Source organism: Pristiophorus japonicus, chromosome 4 (assembly GCF_044704955.1).
Source record: "Pristiophorus japonicus isolate sPriJap1 chromosome 4, sPriJap1.hap1, whole genome shotgun sequence".
Taxonomy (NCBI): Eukaryota; Metazoa; Chordata; class Chondrichthyes; family Pristiophoridae; genus Pristiophorus; species Pristiophorus japonicus.
In genome coordinates, this window is record NC_091980.1 from 161,175,537 (window position 1) to 161,198,001 (window position 22,465).

The following is a 22,465-nucleotide window of genomic DNA, read 5'->3' on the forward strand; positions in this document are numbered from 1 at the left end:
AGGATGAGTTCACAGGTGTTTTAATGAAGGACCTAATATTCCAGGTCCTGAATTACATCCTGAAGGGTGGAAGATGCCTGTGCGTGGATTTTTTTTAATGTGTGGTGACCATTGCACACCAGCCACCACACGGGCTTGACAGAGCTAGGCCATGGTCCAGTGGCAAGGGTTATCCAAGACGACTGGATCTCTTCTGCTGCATGGACCTAGTGCGCACACATATCGCAGTATGGGCTGCCCCTGGGCCCCTGGCCCCGAACTCACGCCTCTCCTGGACCCCAATCACAGGGCAAGGTCGGGGTGCAGGAGCGGCGAGAGGCACAGGACTACATGCCTGCCAAACAATGGAAGCAGCAGGCTATAGCGATCCCACAACTAATGGATCAGGTCAAAGCTCTGCAGTCCTGCCACATCCAGTTGTGAATGGTGGTGGACAATTAAACAACTATCGGAGGAGGAGGAGGCTCCATGAACATCCACATCCTCAATGATGGCGGAGCCCAGCATGTGAGTGCAAAAAACAAGGCTGAAGTGTTTCCAACCATCTTCAGCCAGAAGTGCCGAGTGGATGAACCATATCGGCCTCCCCCTGAGGTCCCCACCATCACAGACACCTATCTTCAGCCAATTCAATTCACTCCACGCGATATCAACAAACAGCTGAGCACATTGAATACAGCAGAGGCTACGGGCCCCGCCAATATCGTGGCGGTAGTGCTGAAGATTTGTGCTCCAGAACTAGCCGCACCTCTAGCCAAGCTGTTCCAGTATAGCTGCAACCCTGGCATCCACCCGACGATGTGGAAAACTGCCCATGTATGTCCTGTTCATAAAAAGCAGGACAAAGCTAATCCGGCCAATTACTGTCCCATCAGTCTACTCTCAATCATCAGCAAAGTGATGGAAGGTGTCGTCGACAGTGCTTTTCAGTGGCACTTACTCACCAATAACCTGCTCACCGATGTCCAGTTTGGGTTCCACCAGGACCACCCGGCTCCAGACCTCGTTACATCCTTGGTCCAAACATGGACAAAAGAGCTGAATTCTAGAGGTGAGGTAAGAGTGACTGCCTTTGACCTCAAGGCAACATTTGACTGAGTGTGGCACCTAGGAGCTCTAGTAAAATTGAAATCAATGGAAATTGGGGGAAATCGCTCCATTGGTTGGAGTCATATCTAACCCAAAGGAAGATGGTTGTGGTTATTGGAGATCAATCATCCCAGCCCCAGGACATCACTGCAGGAGTTCCTCAGGACAGTGTCCTTGGCCCAACCTTCAGCTGCGTCATCAATGATCATCCCTCCATCATAAGGTCAGAAGTGGGGATGTTCGCTGATGATTACACAGTGTCCCGAAAGCTGTTCCACCATCTACAAGGCACAAGTCAAGAGTGTGATGGAATACTCTCCACTTTCCTGGATAAGTGCAGCTGCTTCAGGACAAGGCAGCCCACTTGATTGGCAACCCATCCACCACCTTAAACATTCACTTCCTCCCCCACCGGCGCATCGAGGCTGCAATGTGTACCATGTACAAGATGCACTGCAGCAACTCACTTTTTTAGACAGCACCTCTCAAACCCGCAACCTCTACCATCTAGAAGGACAAGGGAAGCAGGTGCATGGGAATACCACCCCCTGCAATTCCCCTCCAAGTCACACATAACCCCGACTTGGAAATATATCACAGTTCCTTCATCGTCTCTGGGTCAAAATCCTGGAACTTCATGCCTACCGGCACTGTGGGAAAACCTTCACCTCACGGATTGCAGCGGTTCAAGAAGGCAGCTCACCATCACCTTCTCAGTGTCCTGCCATCACTGCCCACATCTCCTGAATGAATAAAAAACAAATAGACATAAGAGCTGATTTCTAGAGATGAGGTGATGACTGCCCTTGATATCAAGGCAGCATTTGACCGAGTGTAGCACCAAGTAGCCCTCAGATAATTGAAGTCAATGGGGATCAGGGGGAAAACACTCCACTGGTTGGAGCAGAAATGTTCATTGATGATTTGACAATGTTCAATTCCTCAGATAATGAATCAGATAATCAAGAGCAGGTCAGTGACTGGGTATTCTGCGATGAGACATATCCGGACTCCCTAAAGCCTTTCCACAACCTACAAGGCACAAGTCAGCAGTGTAATGGAATACTCTCCACTTGGCTGGATGAGTGCAGCTCCAACAACACTCAAGAGGCAGGACAAAGCAGCCCACTCGATTGGCATCCATCTAACACCTAAAACATTCACTACCACCATCACCAGTGCATCAAGGCTGTAGTGTGTACAACTACAAGATGCACTGCAGTAACTCGCCAAGATGTCTTCAACAGCAGCTCCCAACCCACGACCTTTACCACCTATAAGGACAAGGGTAACAGGCCCATGGGAACACCATCACCGCCAAGTTCCCTTCCAATCCACGCACCATACTGGCTTGTAAATATATTGATGTTCCTTCATCGTTGCTGGGTCAAAATTCTGAAACTCTAACTAACAGCACTGTGGGAGTACCTTCACCCCAAGGACTGCAGTGGTTCAAGAAGGCATCCCACCATCACCTTCTCAAGGTCAATTAGGGATGGGTAATGAATGCTGGCATTGTCAGCGACGCCCACATCCCGTGAATGAATAAATATCATTTCTTTGGTGGGGTGCTGCTGCAGATTCCAGTAAAGTTGTCACATGCTCCATTGATGTCTGCAATGAGGAAAAAGCTTTCATATTACTGCAAATGAGAGCTTAAGAGTCACACCTGCCAGTTGCCACACATCCTCGGAGACTGACCTCAGAGTCTGCACATAACTATGACGTTCCTTCAACATCCTGTTCAGTACCCATGAGTTTTGGGTCGCATGACTCCAAAACCATATGCACCCTTTTCCTGGGCCACCACTGGAAAGGTAACACATCCTCAACCACTTCCCACTCTTCCATCTCCCATTTAATCTGTGAACCTCCCCCCAACTCCTTGGATGAATGTATCTGAGCTGATGAGTGTGGAAGCAAGTGACACTGAGGGGGTTCGAGCAGAGGAACAGAGGGATGGAGCATGCCCTGTGTTGCTTGGTCCTCATCATCCAGTTCCTCCTCTCCCTCCTCCTATCCCCTCTGTTACTGTGGTGAATCTGAAGGACGGGGGTGTACAAGCTAAGAATAGGTAAACTTTAACTCCTTGAGGTTAAGTGAACGGAGAAGGGATGGAAGATTATGGCTGTATGGTTCTTCACAGAGATGCCAGGGTGACAATGTAGGTGTCCAGTCACTAACCTGGTGCTGGTAATGTGCCCCGTGCCCCGTCAGATTGCCTTGTAGATCATGAGATGCTTGATGTTGGAGATGCCTCCTCTGGTGGATTGCTTCCCATGGGCTTGTGTGTCATTTTCTCCTGCAACAAGAATGAATAAATTAGGTTAAGGCTGCCAGTTGAGGAGTGTGTGGTAAGTGTCATGGGAGAACTGGAGCAACAGATGCGCCAGCATCACTCTGTGGAGGAAGTCAATAGAAAGGTGGTTGAGGGGTTTTGAGCCAAGGAACAGAACATGCTCCAGGCTCCAGGCACTCCTGTGTTGCTTGGTCCTCATCATTCTGTTCCTCCTCTCCTCCTATTCCCTCTGGGGGTCTGAGGGTCCTTGTACATGAAACACAAAAGGTTAGCATGCAGGTACAGCAAGTAAATAGGAAGGCATATGGAATGTTGGCTAGGGGGATGGAGTATAAAAGTAGGGAAGTCCTGCTACAACTGTACAGGGCGTTGGTGAGACCACACCTGGAGTACTGCGTTCAGTTTTGGTCTCCTTATATAGGAGGGATATATTTACATTGGAGGCAGTTCAGAGAAGGTTCACGAGATTGATTCCTGAGATGAAGGGGATGTCTTATGAAGAAAGGTTGAGCAGGTTGGGCCTATACTCATTGGAGTTTAGAAGAATGAGAGGTGATCTTATTGAAACGTATAAGATTCTGAGGGGACTTGACAGGGTAGATGCAGAGAAGATGTTTCCCCTCGTAGGAGAATCTAGAACTAGGGGCCGTAGTTTCAAAATAAGGGGTCGCCCATTTAGAACTGAGATGAGGAGGAATTTCAGAGCGTCGTGAATCTTTGGAATTCTCTACTCCAGAGAGCTGTGGAGGTTGGGTCATTAAATATATTTAAGGTACAGATAGATAAGATTTTTGAACGATAAGGGAGTCAAGGGTTATGGAGAACGGGCAGGGAAGTGGAGTTGAGGCCAAGATGAGATCAGCCATGATCTTATTGAATGGCGGAGCAGGCTCCAGGGGCCAAATGGCCTGCTCCTGCTCCTATTTCTTATGTTCTTATAATGGGCAACTGCCACCAGTCTAGCAGCTACCCCCCCACCCCCCTCTCAATATTGACTTTCACTCCCACAATCAACAACTCTTATTTAGGAGCCAAACTCACTTCTGTGCCTTTTTCACCAAAAATGCACACTTTCGATGTCTTATTCAAAGGCAAATCCAATCTTTCTGTCTAATTGTCACACTTCAGGGTACCACACTTTGTGGCACATGCAAATTTCTGTGTCACAACAGCAGAAAATATCTTTGAATTGACCTCAGCACTCAGGATGTCCCCAAGAGCAATTAACCTCTAACTGATCTCAGCACTCGGGATATTCCCAAGAGCAATTAACCTCTAACTGACCTCAGCACTCAGGATGTCCCCAAGAGCAATTAACCTCTACTGACCTCAGCACTCGGGATATTCCCAAGAGCAATTAACCTCTAACTGACCTCAGCACTCAGGATGTCCTCAAGAGCAATTAACCTCTAACTGGCCTCAAGACATTACTGAAATGGGATGTCAAAATGACAGACCAGATGGCACACAGCTCCATTTTTGACAGAGGAATAAAACACTGCATTACAATATCCTGTCCACATAAAACAGCACATCCTCCAACTTACTATGACCAATGCTACAGGAGATCTGACAGGTCCAAAATATGTTAACTCATGGCTCATCAATGCCTGGCATGTGAAATGTTTTCCCTACAGATCGATACATATCAGGAGAGGTCCTCAATCTATCTCTTTTGGCTTGGATGTGCATCTGTAGCTTGGGGACCAGAATGATACAAGTTAAAATCAGGGAATCACCGCCCCTCCCCCCCAATCACCTCGGATATTAAAAAACGACAGCATATCAAAGAGCCGAGACAGTGGTGAACTCAAGAATTGGATTGGAACATTGGAAGAAAGACCAAGGTCTATCCAATACACTTTCTACCATCTTGGTTGTCACACGATACAATGATAATGGAGTTGTTGATTAATCATAGTTGGAATGTATGCATCTGTGAGTATGTTCACAGGTTTGCTAAGGGGTTGTTCAGCCCGACTGCCTGCCTCTATTATGCGGCTATGTTTACGCCAGGGTGTCCCTGAAGATGGAGCACGCGGTATCCACCGGTACGCTTGCGGCCTTCCGCGAGAGGTGGGTGCCGGAGGGACTGGAGTGCATCATCACCCCCGGCAACCAAGTTTTAATTTGATCATTTAAGTTTAAAGTTTAATTTGCCGGTTTTAGTGCTCCCCTCACCCCCTTTTAGCCAGGGGGCATTTATGTTTTTCTGTTAAAAGTTATAATTTCTGTTTTTAGTGTCCTAAATCCACCCTCCCCCCAAAAAAGGGGCACTGGAAAAAAATTAATTTTGGAGTGTGATCCCCCCTTGCAGGGGGGCATTTGTTTAAAGTGCACAACTAAAATAGTTGAACTGGTAATGTGTAGTGCAATTGTTAAACCTTTGTTAATAAACCGTGTTGCCATGAATTCTTAAACAAAGAACCCATGAAGCAAATACATTGGAATAGTACCAAATCTCTAACAATTGGTCTACAACAGACCCAGACATGAGGTGAGAAAAATCCCAGTGATGCAGAGCTTTGGGGACCATGGGTCCACAGTCACTTGTTCCTCCTGAGCACACTACATTTACCACACATTGGCGCCGAAATTGCCTTCCGCCCAAAACGGGGTGCACCTACCGATTGTTAAGTGTTCCGTTCACCCCAATTCATGGGGCGGACAATCTGGCACTTTATTTCTTGTATCCGGTCGGAGCGGCATTGGTGTCGGGAGAGGGGCGGAAGTGCGGGCGGGTTGGAACGGCCGTCGCTTCAAGTCATCAGCGCGTCGCTGACGTGTCACAACATCCCTCCCCTTCAGTTAAAGGTGAGGGCTGATGCGAACTCTGCAGCCATTTTAATGGCAAACACTGGGCCATCAGGGAAGGGCTAGCGGCCTGGCCCCCAAGAGGGGGGATCCCAAGCTGCCTGTTGGCGGCCCGGCCGAATCCGTGGGCATAATTGTCGGCCCGACCTGGCAGACAGCTGTCAATAAAAAATAAAGTGGAGTCTCCGGCAGCACGTTCTCCCCTTTTAAGGGCGGACGCGCTGCCCAGCCACAGGGAAAGCTGTCAGTGGCGCCAACTGGTGGCGGTAATTCCACATGGGGATCGGAAAGGGGGTCATCGCCGGTCAGTAAAGGGTTGGTGCGTGTCTGACGCAGCGGGAACATGGGCAGAGCGGAAACCCCTTCCTGCTACTCCCGGCCTGGGGGAAATGTCGGTTGGGTCAGCTCATCCATCCGCCTCTTAGAGGCGGAAATGAAGCTCATGGAGGGGGCAATTTCGGCCCTGTCATGCCTCAGATTACTCAGACACTGTAGCGCTAAGTGTTGGTATCGGAGCAATTGGAAGTTTCTGATTTCTATTTTTAAACAGGAGATTGCTGGTTCCTGGCTGCCATTGCTTGTCTAACTCTGAATGAGAAGCTGCTGTACCGGGTCATCCCGAGAGATCAATACTTTACAGAAAACTATGCTGGGATCTTCCATTTCCAGGTACTGTCATTCTCCATAAAGAGTCTCGGTTACAGAAGCAGCCAGGCGATTGTCAGGGTCGGGGGAGCAGTGTGTTACAGCACCGACTGCCAGCTCTGCCGCTGTCAGGGACGGCACTCCACCCCTCTCCCCAAAACAGGCACATCAGGACTAGTGGGAGCTGGAGCGTCCCCAGTTCCCACTCTGCCACAGGAAGTGCAGTGGGATGGCACCTCCCAACCACCATCAGTGGCGTCTCTGTCTCTGGCCCACTTCCCCAGTCAAGATCATTCAGGACAAGTTCATGCCACGGACACACATGCGACATCCACAGACACATCCTCCCCGAGACATGGACACATGTAAGAGTGTTGTTGCTGTGCAGCTGCCTGGCTCTTTAATAGCCTGGCTGCTGAGTGGCTCTGTGTTACTTGTGTATCGTTCAGTCTGCAGCACATAGCGGAATGTGAAACTCTCTCCCCCCAATAAGCTGTTGAGGCTGTGGGCCGATTGAACGTTTCAAAACTGAGGTTTGCAGATTTGTTGGGTAAGATTATTAAGGGTTACAAAACTAAGGCGGGTAGATGGACTTGCGATACAGTTCAGGCATGATCTAATTGAGTGGTGGGACAGGCTCGAGAGTCTGAATGGCCTCCTCTTATTCCGATGTATCTCTGAATGGTACTGCCCTTTATAGTGAGGAGAATTTCATGGATTAAAAATTTAAAACTGCCCTGACTCTGAGCTGCTGCTGGCACTTTAACGGACAAGGCCTGTGACAGCACATTGGACAGATCACTTCTGTTTCAGGGATGGAAGAGAAGAAAACAGTCGGTGAAGTCAGATGCCAACTCAAATTGGCCATAAGCATTGTGCGATCCTGCCCTTCCACCTTACCCCTCCCACACATACCCTCCCACACATACCCCTCCCACACATACCCCTCCCACATTTACCCCTCCCACTTGCCCCTCCCACACTTACCCCTCCCACACATACCCCTCCCACACTTACCCCTCCCACTTGCCCCTCCCACACTTACTCCTCCCGCCCTCCCACACTTGCCCCTCCCACACTTGCCTCTCCCGCTTACCCCTCCCACACATACCCCTCCCACACTTGCCCCTCCCACACATACCCCTCCAACACATACCCCTCCTGCACTTACCCCTCCCACACTTGCCCCTCCCACACTTGCCCCTCCCACACATGCCCCTCCCACACATACCCCTCCCACACTTGCCCCTCCCAAACTTACCCCTCCCACACTTATCCCTCTCACACTTACCCCTCCCTCCCTCCCACACTTGCCCCTCCCACACTTATCCCTCTCACACTTACCCCTCCCTCCCTCCCACACTTGCCCCTCCCACACTTGCCCCTCCACACTTGCCCCTCCCACACTTGCCCCACCCACACTTGCCCCACCCACACTTACCCCTCTCACACTTGACCCTCCCACACTTGCCCCTCCCACACTTACACCTCCCTCCCTCCCACACTTACCGCTCCCACACTTGCCCCTTCCACAATTGCCCCTCCCTCCCTCCCTCCCACACTTGCCCCTCCCACACTTGCCCTTCCCTCCCTCTCACACTTACCCCTCCTACCCTGCTACACTTATAAGGTTCAAGTGGAAAATCTGGGCCCCTGGATCTTTAAGCCTCAGTTGGAAGCTGAAGACTGAAGAGAATTGAATTCTCCCTGCTCTTTGTTTAAGCATTCTATTTATTAAATATTGTATTGAAATCCACCCTTGACCTTTACACTTGTCCAGGAAAATTGCAGGCTCCATGGACAGTCTGCGACAACCTTCAGCTCTAATGCAATAAGAGGCAGACTGCTCCAGTAACAATGCCTGCAGTTGGTCAGCCTCGTGGGTGGATTTTCATCCTACCGCCGGGCGTGAAGCAGGCGTTGTGGATCAGTCGCCCGTTACAGAAACCACCCGATTATGCTTTCCAGCAGGTGGAAAGCAGGACCTAGTCTATCGCGTTTGCCTTTAACCACCCAGGTATAGACAGGCGCTTTCCCCGACCGACGAAAATGGAACGGCCAAATGGGGCATGTGCTAAAGTCTGGCCGATAGGCACACCCGCCCATTTTCCACTGGTGGCTGCTCAGTGCTGCCATGCATGGCTGGGAAGGGGCAATTCGGGCTTCACTGGCATGACTGCTGAGACAGACACCAGTGGAACCACAGCCCGTCCAGGAGCTGGAGAGGAGCAAGGGACGCAGCCCGACTGGTCTCTGCTGGCCTCCTCTTCAGCTCAGCCTATCAGCACACCCTTCATTTCCTTTCTCATGTGTTTATCTAGCTTCCTCTCAAATACATCTACGCTGCTCACCTCAACCATTCCCTGTGGCAGCGAGTTCCACATTCTCTCCGCTCTCAGGGTAAAGAAGTTCCTCCTGAATTCCCCATTGGATTTTTTTATTGACTAGTTTATATTTCTATTTATTTTTGTGCATTTGGAATGTGCTCGCTGGTGGTTCGAGTGGAGCAGCTAGGCACCATTTCACACAACTAATGATGCAAAGGAGTAGAGTTCTTTCTCATGCAATCAAACTATTAAATCTCTATTCCTGTTCTCCCTTCACCGTTCCTTGCAGTTCTGGCGTTTCGGTGACTGGGTGGACATCACTATTGACGACCGAATCCCCACCTTCAACAACCAGTTGGTGTTCACCAAATCTGCTGAGCGGAATGAGTTCTGGAGTGCTCTGCTGGAGAAGGCCTATGCCAAGTGAGTGCAGGCCGTTGGGGTGAGCCCCACTCTCATGTCATCGGGTGCTAGTTAGGCTGGCTGGGTCACAACACCTGACGTTTGTGTTGCTCGTTAAAACTCCTAGGAGCTGAAATTGCCCTCTGCCCGAAACGAGTCGCGCCTACCGCTTTTGAAGTGTTCCGTCCGCCCCAATACATGGAGCGGACAATCCGGAGAAATTCAGCTTTTTGGGTGATGTTTCCGGTCAGAGCGGTGTTAGTGTGGGGAGAGGGCCGGAAGTGGGGGCGGGTCGGAGTGGCCGATGCTTCAAGTCATCAGTACCGTGCTGGTGCATCACAATGTCCATCCCCTTCAGTTAAAGGGGAGGGCCACTGCAAGCTGTGCAGCCACTTTAGTGGCAAACACTGGGCCACCAGGGAGGATTTCGGCCGGGCCAGCAGCCTGGCACCCAAGAGGGGGACAATTATGCCTGTCGGCAGCCCAGCCAAACCCACGGGCATAATTGTCGGCCCGACCTGGCAGTCAGCCGACTAAAAAAACAACATGGAGTCGCCGTCAGCACCACCTTCCCTTTAAGGACAGCCATGCCGCCCAGCCACAGAAAGGGTACCGACAGAAAAATCCGCTCCCGTGGGGCAATTTCCAAAAGGGACAATTTCGGAAGAGGTCGCTGCTGGTCGGTAAGGGGTCGGCACGTGCATGGCGCGGCGAGAAAACGTGCAGAGCGATCTCCTACACCGTAAAGGAGGGCAATATCAAGAATGGCGGCCCCTCCGCGGCGACTCGGCAGCGTCGGGCCTTATAGAAAAGGGCAGTTTCGGCCCCCCCAGAGTGATTCGTTCAAACCCCCGACGCCATTGCTGAACTGTCCCAGAGTTATCACTGCTGTTCCTGAATTTCCAGGAACATGATGGCTTGCCAGGATTTCACCCTGGTTCTCCACAAGGTTGACTTTCAGGTAAAATGGGCGAGCCCCGAATTGCGTAACACCCATAACACAAACGGGCAGCCTGTGCCAGTATGTGTTACTATAACCAGAACTGGTGTGACATGTAAATGATCAGGTTCAGCTGTGATACTGCCCAGAGTCAATAGCCGGCCCAAACTCCATCTCTGAGACAACGGGTGAGGTTGCGGAGGGTGGAGGTGGCTTGTGGAACCCTATCCCAGCAAGGAGTCGGTGCTGTTAGGAGGAGAGCAGAGATAATTGAGCAAAAGCAAATTGGCTTGTGCTTTCATCCACTGTCCCATTCTCTCAGGCTGCATGGCTCCTACGAAGCACTGAAGGGCGGCAACACCACGGAGGCCATGGAGGATTTCACCGGCGGAGTTACCGAATTCTTTGATATGAAGGGTGCCCCCAAAGATCTGTTCAGGATCCTGAAAAAGGCAGCAGAGCGAGGTTCCCTCATGGGCTGCTCCATTGATGTAAGTCTGACCTCCAGTGGCCAAACACTGACATGCCAGCTCTTGTGATTCTATTGCCTTCAATAATTCTGTCATGTTATTTATACAGATCTAAATGCTTATTCAAACTGGATAACACCTACTCGAACAAGTGTTTCATACAAACTGCCCAAAATAGCAGATTGAGAGACGTGGTGGGGCAGTACACCAACCAGTGTACTAATATCATCCCACGGAGGAACTGAGAGACACCAGTTGGCACATAGAACTATATCCTTGAGGGAGAAGAACTGAGAGACAGCAGTCAATGTACAGATATCTCATTGATTCGAGATTTAGAGAGGAGCAGCTTCCTCACTGTGTTAGACTACAGACCGTTAGCCTTGCCTATTGGAAAATATCAGACCCTCTCCCCACCCCATGTGATGTTACAGACCCCCCTCCCCGTGTGATGTCACAGACCGCCCCCATGTGATGTCACAGACCCCCCCTCCACGTGTGATATCACAGACACCCCCTCACCGTGTGATATCACAGACCCCCTCCCTCCCCGTGTGATATCACAGACCCCCTCCCTCCCCGTGTGATATCACAGACCCCACTCCCTCCCCGTGTGATATCACAGACCCCCCTCCCTCCCCGTGTGATATCACAGACCCCCCTCCCTCCCCGTGTGATATCACAAACCCCCCCTCCCATTGTGATATCACAGACCCCTCGCCCCGTGTGATATCACAGACCACACCCCGCCCCATGTGATATAGAAACATAGAAACATAGAAAATAGGTGCAGGAGTAGGCCATTCGGCCCTTCGAGCCTGCACCGCCATTCGATATCATGGTTGATCATTCCCTCAGTACCCCTTTCCTGAACGTATCTTCCATTGCTTGGCCTGGAGCAGGAGGAGGGAGTTCGGCTACAGTGGGTACACTTGTCCTCACAGCCAACCAAGTCCAGATGAATGGTAACACCCTCGCTGCGTATTAACTAGGGGCCTTAACAAATTCAGGAAAACCCATTGCATCTTTACAGATCGCTTGTAACTGACCAGATCTTGATTAACCCGATGGCAACAATGCATACAAGACCGTAAGCACTGCCAAGCATCAGCCAGTAACGGGGGACCCCCTGACTTGGGGGACCCGCTGAAACCGTGCGCAGGGAGGCTGGAGAAATTAAAACCCCTGAAGAGGCTGCCACACAGAGGCCCGAGGGTGGGAGGTATCACTTTTACCAAACTCGCCGGGCAGGAATCACCACGGGATGGGATGGGACGCCAGTATTACCCCACTCCCGATACTGACTCCGGGCTGTAAAGTCAGCGCTAGCCCCCCATCCATCCATCCCGGCAGTTCCCCACGGGGTAGGGCGGCTCAGGATAAAATTGCCCCCCCCCGCCCCACCGTTCAAAGACTTGTCAGGATATTTCACCAATTGCTTTGGTAATCAATATGAGAACAATTCATGGGAAAATACTCCAGTAGATCAAAGGGGCTGTATTAAATTTGGGGCAGTTTTTGGGATCGGCTCTGCCTCTGCAGGGGTTTTAATATCACAGACCCCCTCTCCCGGTCTAATATCACAGACCGCCTCTCCCCGTGTGATATCACAGACCCCCCCTCCCCCTGTGATATCACAGACCCCCCTCCCCGTGTGATATCACAGATCCCCCTCCCCGTGTGATATCACAGATCCCCCTCCCCATGTGATATCACAGACCCCCCTCCCCGTGTGATATCTTAAACCCTCCCGTTCCCATGTGATATCACAGACCCCCCTCCCCGTGTGATATCACAGACCCCCCCTCCCCATGTGATATTACAAACCGCCTCCCTCCCCGTGTGATACACAGACCCCCCCTCCCCATGTGATATCACAGACACCCCCTCCCTGTGTGATATTACAGACTCCCCACCCCGTGTGATATCACAAACCACCCCCCTCCCCGTGTGATATCACTGACCCCCCCTCTCCATGTGATATCACAGACCCCCCCCTCCCCGTGTGATATCACAGACCCCCCCTCCCCGTGTGATATCACAGACCCCCTCTCCCCGTGTGATATCACAGACCCCCTCTCCCCGTGTGATATCACAGAACCCCTCCCCATGTGATATCACAGACCCCCCTCTCCCCGTGTGATATCACCAACCCCCCCTCCCCGTGTGATATCACAGGCCTCCCTCCCCATGTGATATCACAGACCCCCTCCCCGTGTGATATCTTAAACCCTTCCCCTTCCCGTGTGATATCACAGACCCCCCTCCCTCCCCGTGTGATATCACAGACCCCCCCTCCCATTGTGATATCACAGACCCCTCGCCCCGTGTGATATCACAGACCACACCCCGCCCCATGTGATATAGAAACATAGAAACATAGAAAATAGGTGCAGGAGTAGGCCATTCGGCCCTTCGAGCCTGCACCGCCATTCGATATCATGGTTGATCATTCCCTCAGTACCCCTTTCCTGAACGTATCTTCCATTGCTTGGCCTGGAGCAGGAGGAGGGAGTTCGGCTACAGTGGGTACACTTGTCCTCACAGCCAACCAAGTCCAGATGAATGGTAACACCCTCGCTGCGTATTAACTAGGGGCCTTAACAAATTCAGGAAAACCCATTGCATCTTTACAGATCGCTTGTAACTGACCAGATCTTGATTAACCCGATGGCAACAATGCATACAAGACCGTAAGCACTGCCAAGCATCAGCCAGTAACGGGGGACCCCCTGACTTGGGGGACCCGCTGAAACCGTGCGCAGGGAGGCTGGAGAAATTAAAACCCCTGAAGAGGCTGCCACACAGAGGCCCGAGGGTGGGAGGTATCACTTTTACCAAACTCGCCGGGCAGGAATCACCACGGGATGGGATGGGACGCCAGTATTACCCCACTCCCGATACTGACTCCGGGCTGTAAAGTCAGCGCTAGCCCCCCATCCATCCATCCCGGCAGTTCCCCACGGGGTAGGGCGGCTCAGGATAAAATTGCCCCCCCCCGCCCCACCGTTCAAAGACTTGTCAGGATATTTCACCAATTGCTTTGGTAATCAATATGAGAACAATTCATGGGAAAATACTCCAGTAGATCAAAGGGGCTGTATTAAATTTGGGGCAGTTTTTGGGATCGGCTCTGCCTCTGCAGGGGTTTTAATATCACAGACCCCCTCTCCCGGTCTAATATCACAGACCCCCTCTCCCCGTGTGATATCACAGACCCCCCCTCCCCCTGTGATATCACAGACCCCCCTCCCCGTGTGATATCACAGATCCCCCTCCCCGTGTGATATCACAGATCCCCCTCCCCATGTGATATCACAGACCCCCCTCCCCGTGTGATATCTTAAACCCTCCCGTTCCCATGTGATATCACAGACCCCCCTCCCCGTGTGATATCACAGACCCCCCCTCCCCATGTGATATTACAAACCGCCTCCCTCCCCGTGTGATACACAGACCCCCCCTCCCCATGTGATATCACAGACACCCCCTCCCTGTGTGATATTACAGACTCCCCACCCCGTGTGATATCACAAACCACCCCCCTCCCCGTGTGATATCACTGACCCCCCCTCTCCATGTGATATCACAGACCCCCCCCTCCCCGTGTGATATCACAGACCCCCCCTCCCCGTGTGATATCACAGACCCCCTCTCCCCGTGTGATATCACAGACCCCCTCTCCCCGTGTGATATCACAGAACCCCTCCCCATGTGATATCACAGACCCCCCTCTCCCCGTGTGATATCACCAACCCCCCCTCCCCGTGTGATATCACAGGCCTCCCTCCCCATGTGATATCACAGACCCCCTCCCCGTGTGATATCTTAAACCCTTCCCCTTCCCGTGTGATATCACAGGCCCCCCCACTCCCTGTGTGATATTACAGACCGCCTCCCTCCCTGTGTGATACACAGACCCCCCTTCCCCATGTGATATCACAGACACCCCCTCCCTGTGTGATATTGCAGACCCCCCCACCCCATGTGATATTGCAGACCCCCCACCCCATGTGATATCACAGACCACCCCCCTCCCCGTGTGATATCACAGACCCCCCCTCACCGTGTGATATCACAGACCCCCCTCCCCGTGTGATACACAGACCGCCCCACCCCGTGTGATATCACAGACCCCCCTCGCCGTGTGATATCACAGACCCCCCTCCCCGTGTGATATTACAGACCCCCTCACCGTGTGATACACAGACCCCCCCTCCCCGTGTGATATCACAGGCCCCCTCCCCGTGTGATATCACAGACCCCCTCTCCCCGTGTGATATCACAGACCCCCTCTCCCCGTGTGGTATCACAGACCCTCCCTCCCCGTGTGATATCACAGACCCTCCCTCCCCATGTGATATCACAGACCCCCCTCCCTATATGATATCACAGATCCCCCCTCCCCATGTGATATCACAGACCCCCCTCCCCATGTGATATCACAGACCCCCCTCCCCATGTGATATCACAGACCCCGCTCCCTGTGTGATATCACAGACCCCCCCTCCCTGTGTGATCACAGACCCCGCTCCCTGTGTGATATCACAGATCCCTCCCCCCTCCCTGTGAGCTATGACAGACCCCCCTCCCCGTGTGATATCACAGACGCCCCCCCTCCCCGTGTGATATCACAGACTCCCCCTCCCCGTGTGATATTACAGACTGCCTCCTTCCCTGTGTGATACACAGACCCCCCCTCCCCATGTGATATCACAGACACCCCATCCCCGTGTGATATCACAGACCCCCCTCCCCATGTGATACACAGACCCCCCTCCCCGTGTGATATCACAGACTCCTCTCCCCGTGTGATATCACAGACCCCCTCTCCCCGTGTGATATCACAGACCCCCCCCTCCCCGTGTGATATCACAGACGCCCCCTCCCCGTGTGATATCACAGATCCCCCTCCCCATGTGATACACAGACCCCCCTCCCCGTGTGATATCAAAGACCCCTCTCCCCGTGTGATATCACCAACCCCCCCTCCCCGTGTGATATCACAGGCCTCCCTCCCCATGTGATATCACAGACCCCCTCCCCGTGTGATATCTTAAACCCTTCCCCTTCCCGTGTGATATCACAGGCCCCCCCACTCCCTGTGTGATATTACAGACCGCCTCCCTCCCTGTGTGATACACAGACCCCCCTTCCCCATGTGATATCACAGACACCCCCTCCCTGTGTGATATTGCAGACCCCCCCACCCCATGTGATATTGCAGACCCCCCACCCCATGTGATATCACAGACCACCCCCCTCCCCGTGTGATATCACAGACCCCCCCTCACCGTGTGATATCACAGACCCCCCTCCCCGTGTGATACACAGACCGCCCCACCCCGTGTGATATCACAGACCCCCCTCGCCGTGTGATATCACAGACCCCCCTCCCCGTGTGATATTACAGACCCCCTCCCCGTGTGATACACAGACCCCCCCTCCCCGTGTGATATCACAGGCCCCCTCCCCGTGTGATATCACAGACCCCCTCTCCCCGTGTGATATCACAGACCCCCTCTCCCCGTGTGGTATCACAGACCCTCCCTCCCCGTGTGATATCACAGACCCTCCCTCCCCATGTGATATCACAGACCCCCCTCCCTATATGATATCACAGATCCCCCCTCCCCATGTGATATCACAGACCCCCCTCCCCATGTGATATCACAGACCCCCCTCCCCATGTGATATCACAGACCCCGCTCCCTGTGTGATATCACAGACCCCCCCTCCCTGTGTGATCACAGACCCCGCTCCCTGTGTGATATCACAGATCCCTCCCCCCTCCCTGTGAGCTATGACAGACCCCCCTCCCCGTGTGATATCACAGACGCCCCCCCTCCCCGTGTGATATCACAGACTCCCCCTCCCCGTGTGATATTACAGACTGCCTCCTTCCCTGTGTGATACACAGACCCCCCCTCCCCATGTGATATCACAGACACCCCCTCCCCATGTGATATCACAGACCCCCCTCCCCATGTGATACACAGACCCCCCTCCCCGTGTGATATCACAGACTCCTCTCCCCGTGTGATATCACAGACCCCCTCTCCCCGTGTGATATCACAGACCCCCCCCTCCCCGTGTGATATCACAGACGCCCCCTCCCCGTGTGATATCACAGATCCCCCTCCCCATGTGATACACAGACCCCCCTCCCCGTGTGATATCACAGACCCCTCTCCCCGTGTGATATCACAGACCCCCTCTCCCCGTGTGATATCACAGACCCCCTCTCCCCGTGTGATATCACAGACCCCCCTCCCCATGTGATATCACAGACCCGCTCTCCCCGTGTGATATCACCAACCCCCCCTCCCCGTGTGATATCACAGGCCTCCCTCCCCATGTGATATCACAGACCCCCCTCCCCGTGTGATATCTTAAACCCTTCCCCTTCCCGTGTGATATCACAGGCCCCCCCACTCGCTGTGTGATATTACAGACCGCCTCCCTCCCTGTGTGATACACAGACCCCCCTTCCCCATGTGATATCACAGACACCCCCTCCCTGTGTGATATTGCAGACCCCCCCACCCCGTGTGATATTGCAGACCCCCCACCCCATGTGATATCACAGACCACCCCCCTCCCCGTGTGATATCACAGACCCCCCCTCACCGTGTGATATCACAGACCCCCCTCCCCGTGTGATACACAGACCGCCCCACCCCGTGTGATATCACAGACCCCCCTCGCCGTGTGATATCACAGACCCCCCTCCCCGTGTGATATTACAGACCCCCTCACCGTGTGATACACAGACCCCCCCTCCCCGTGTGATATCACAGGCCCCCTCCCCGTGTGATATCACAGACCCCCTCTCCCCGTGTGATATCACAGACCCCCTCTCCCCGTGTGGTATCACAGACCCTCCCTCCCCGTGTGATATCACAGACCCCCTCTCCCCGTGTGGTATCACAGACCCTCCCTCCCCGTGTGATATCACAGACCCTCCCTCCCCATGTGATATCACAGACCCCCCTCCCTATATGATATCACAGATCCCCCCTCCCCATGTGATATCACAGACCCCCCTCCCCATGTGATATCACAGACCCCCCTCCCCATGTGATATCACAGACCCCGCTCCCTGTGTGATATCACAGACCCCCCCTCCCTGTGTGATCACAGACCCCGCTCCCTGTGTGATATCACAGATCCCTCCCCCCTCCCTGTGAGCTATGACAGACCCCCCTCCCCGTGTGATATCACAGACGCCCCCCCTCCCCGTGTGATATCACAGACTCCCCCTCCCCGTGTGATATTACAGACTGCCTCCTTCCCTGTGTGATACACAGACCCCCCCTCCCCATGTGATATCACAGACACCCCCTCCCCGTGTGATATCACAGACCCCCCTCCCCATGTGATACACAGACCCCCCTCCCCGTGTGATATCACAGACTCCTCTCCCCGTGTGATATCACAGACCCCCTCTCCCCGTGTGATATCACAGACCCCCCCCTCCCCGTGTGATATCACAGACGCCCCCTCCCCGTGTGATATCACAGATCCCCCTCCCCATGTGATACACAGACCCCCCTCCCCGTGTGATATCACAGACCCCTCTCCCCGTGTGATATCACAGACCCCCTCTCCCCGTGTGATATCACAGACCCCCTCTCCCCGTGTGATATCACAGACCCCCCTCCCCATGTGATATCACAGACCCGCTCTCCCCGTGTGATATCACCAACCCCCCCTCCCCGTGTGATATCACAGGCCTCCCTCCCCATGTGATATCACAGACCCCCCTCCCCGTGTGATATCTTAAACCCTTCCCCTTCCCGTGTGATATCACAGGCCCCCCCACTCGCTGTGTGATATTACAGACCGCCTCCCTCCCTGTGTGATACACAGACCCCCCTTCCCCATGTGATATCACAGACACCCCCTCCCTGTGTGATATTGCAGACCCCCCCACCCCGTGTGATATTGCAGACCCCCCACCCCATGTGATATCACAGACCACCCCCCTCCCCGTGTGATATCACAGACCCCCCCTCACCGTGTGATATCACAGACCCCCCTCCCCGTGTGATACACAGACCGCCCCACCCCGTGTGATATCACAGACCCCCCTCCCCGTGTGATATCACAGACCCCCCTCCCCGTGTGATATTACAGACCCCCCTCCCCGTGTGATACACAGACCCCCCCTCCCCGTGTGATATCACAGACCCCCTCCCCGTGTGATATCACAGACCCCCTCTCCCCGTGTGATATCACAGACCCCCTCTCCCCGTGTGGTATCACAGACCCTCCCTCCCCGTGTGATATTACAGACCCTCCCTCCCCATGTGATATCACAGACCTTCTCCCCGTGTGATATCACAGACCCCCCTCCCTTTGTGATATCACAGACCCCCCTCCCTGTGTGATATCACAGATCCCCCCTCCCCATGTGATATCACAGACCCCCCTCCCCATGTGATATCACAGACCCCCCTCCCCATGTGATATCACAGACCCCGCTCCCTGTGTGATATCACAGACCCCCCTCCCTGTGTGATATCACAGACCCCGCTCCCTGTGTGATATCACAGATCCCTCCCCCCTCCCTGTGAGCTATGACAGACCCCCCTCCCCGTGTGATATCACAGACGCCCTCCCTCCCCATGTGATATCACAGACCCCCCCTCCCCATGTGATATTACAGACTGCCTCCTTCCCTGTGTGATACACAGACCCCCCTCCCCATGTGATATCACAGACACCCCCTCCCCGTGTGATATCACAGACCCCCCTCCCCATGTGATACACAGACCCCCCTCCCCGTGTGATATCACAGACTCCTCTCCCCGTGTGATATCACAGACCCCCTCTCCCCGTGTGATATCACAGACCCCCCCCTCCCCGTGTGATATCACATACGCCCCCTCCCCGTGTGATATCACAGACCCCCCTCCCCATGTGATACACAGACCCCCCTCCCCGTGTGATATCACAGACCCCTCTCCCCGTGTGATATCACAGACCCCCTCTCCCCGTGTGATATCACAGACCCCCCTCCCCATGTGATACACAGACCCCCCTCCCCATGTGATACACAGACCCCCCCTCCCCATGTGATATCACAGACCCCCTCTCCCCGTGTGATATCACAGACCCCCCCTCCCCATGTGATATTACAGACCCCCCCTCCCCGTGTGATATCACAGACCCCCTCTCCCCGTGTGATATCACAGACCCCCTATCCCCGTGAGATATCACAGACCCTCCCTCCCCATGTGATATCACAGACCTCCTCCCCGTGTGATATCACAGACCACCCTCCCTTTGTGATATCACAGACCCCCCTCCCTGTGTGATATCATAGATCCCCCCTCCCCATGTGATATCACAGACCCCCCCTCCCCGTGTGATATCACAGACCCCGCTCCCTGTGTGATATCACAGACCCCCCTCCCTGTGTGATTTCACAGACCCCCCTCCCTGTGTGATATCACAGACCCCCCCCGTGTGATATCATAAACCCTCCCTCTCCCCATGTGATATCATAGACCACCCCATCCCGTGTGATATCATAGACCCCTCTCCCCATGTGATATTTCAGACACCCCCCCCGTGTGGTATCATAAACCCTCCCTCTCCCCGTGTGATATCACAGATCCCCCCATCACGTTTGATATCATAGACCCCCCTCCCCATGTGATATTACAGACCCCCTCCCTCCCCATGTGATATCACAGACCCCTCCTCCCCGTGTGATATCACAGACCCTCCTCCTCGTGTGATATCACTGACCCCCCCTCCCTGTGTGATATTACAGACCCTCCCCCTCCCCGTGTGATATCATAGACCCCATTTCCACAGCTTGGAAATTACTGTTGGTGGTGTACATAGCCGAACACGTAGCGATTAGACCTGACAGCTTTCTGCGAACCATTTCAACACAGAAATGAATATGGTATTAAATAGGTTAGGTTCCCCCTAAAAGCGTGGCTGTAGAGTTGTGATACAAAGTTGGTCAGTGATCATGTAGTGAGGCCAGCAGCTCCTGTAACTTTAAATATCTGTACGGTTTATTCAGACCAATAAGGAGACAACTTTTAGAAACAGTGGGTTATGGGGTGATAATGCAACGGCAGGCACCCAACATGATTGGCTGGCTGTAATATTGGGCGTGGTTACAGTAATGCAGCCGAGGCACCCTGTGTTCCCAGGGCTGGCGGTCAGGGCGAATGACGCTGCCATCCTGCGCACAAGATGGTTCCCTGACATCTACTTAAATAACTGACTGTCACGTAACGTGACTCCAATCACACGGCACACGCTTGAGACTGATGCTGAAGGGGGAAGCCGCACTTAAACAAATCCTGATGTCCCTATTCTGTGGCTCCCAGCCACCCCACACCATGTATTTCCTGCTGATGCCCGAATATCACCTGGTGCTGAGTGGGCAGCCAGTATCCCCATACTGGCACCCGGCACTCCCGTACCGGCACCCGGCACTCCCGGCCAATCACGGGTCCAATCCATCATAAAATGATGGAAATCAGCTGACCCCACTGTTATGTCTTTGCTTCATGAGTTCTTTGCTTAAGAATTCATAGCAACACATTGCTATTAAGAACTAGTTGGTTTATTAGCAAAGGTTTAACAATCACACTACACATTACCAGTTCATCCACCAGGCTCACAACCACCTGCCCTATCGTGGATCCTCTGAACCCAACAGGCTGGGGTTTTATTGAGTCTTGTGAAACATCACGTGACTGGCTAAGCCAATTCAACAGCTCTACAACTATTTTGTGTAGAAACAATCAAGTGCCCCCTGATTAAAGGGGGGATCACACTCCAAGAACTTTTCAAGTGCCCACTTTTTTTTTTGTTGTTTTTTTTTTGGAGTCACCAAAAAAACACAAATTATGCAAGTGTCCCCTGGCTAAAAGTGGGGGGGAGCAGTAAAACCGACAAACTTAAACAAATTAAACTTTACACGTGGTTCAAATGAAAATTTGGTTGCCTGGGGTGATGATGCACTCCAGTCCCTCCGGCGCCCACCTCTCACGGAAGGCCGCGAGTGTACCGGTGTGTACCGTGTGCTCCATCTCCAGGGACACCCTGGCTCAGATGTAGGCACGGAAGAGAGGCAGGCAGGCAGGCTGAACGACCCCCTCGACTGCATGCTGTCTGGACCGGCTGATGGCCCACTTAACCATGCTCAGGAGCAGTCCTATCAAGAACTCTGCAACTTTTTTGTTGTGAACAAAATAAAACATTAAATCAAGTGCCTGCTGATTAAGGGGGGGGGGGTGGGGGACACTCCAAACACTTTCATACAAGTGCCCCCTTGTTTTTTTTTGAGGGCACTAAAAACACAAATTATACAAGTGCCCTCTGTCTAATGGGGGGGGGGGGGGGGCAGCGGCACTGAAACTGGCACAATAAACAAATTAAACTTTAGACATTTAAAATCAAATTAAAATTTGGTTGCCGGGGGTGATGATGCACTCCTGTCCCT

At 53.2% G+C, this 22,465-nt stretch overlaps 1 protein-coding gene across 1 annotated transcript in view; it reads left to right on the forward strand.

Moving 5' to 3' along the window:
- The window catches only part of LOC139263144 (calpain-3-like), a 224,083-nt gene that overhangs the window by 123,710 nt on the left and 77,908 nt on the right, over nucleotides 1-22,465 (forward strand). Inside the window, 3 exon segments of the mRNA XM_070878759.1 lie at nucleotides 6,753-6,871; nucleotides 9,464-9,597; nucleotides 10,839-11,007. Coding sequence (XP_070734860.1) covers nucleotides 6,753-6,871; nucleotides 9,464-9,597; nucleotides 10,839-11,007 — 422 coding nt within the window.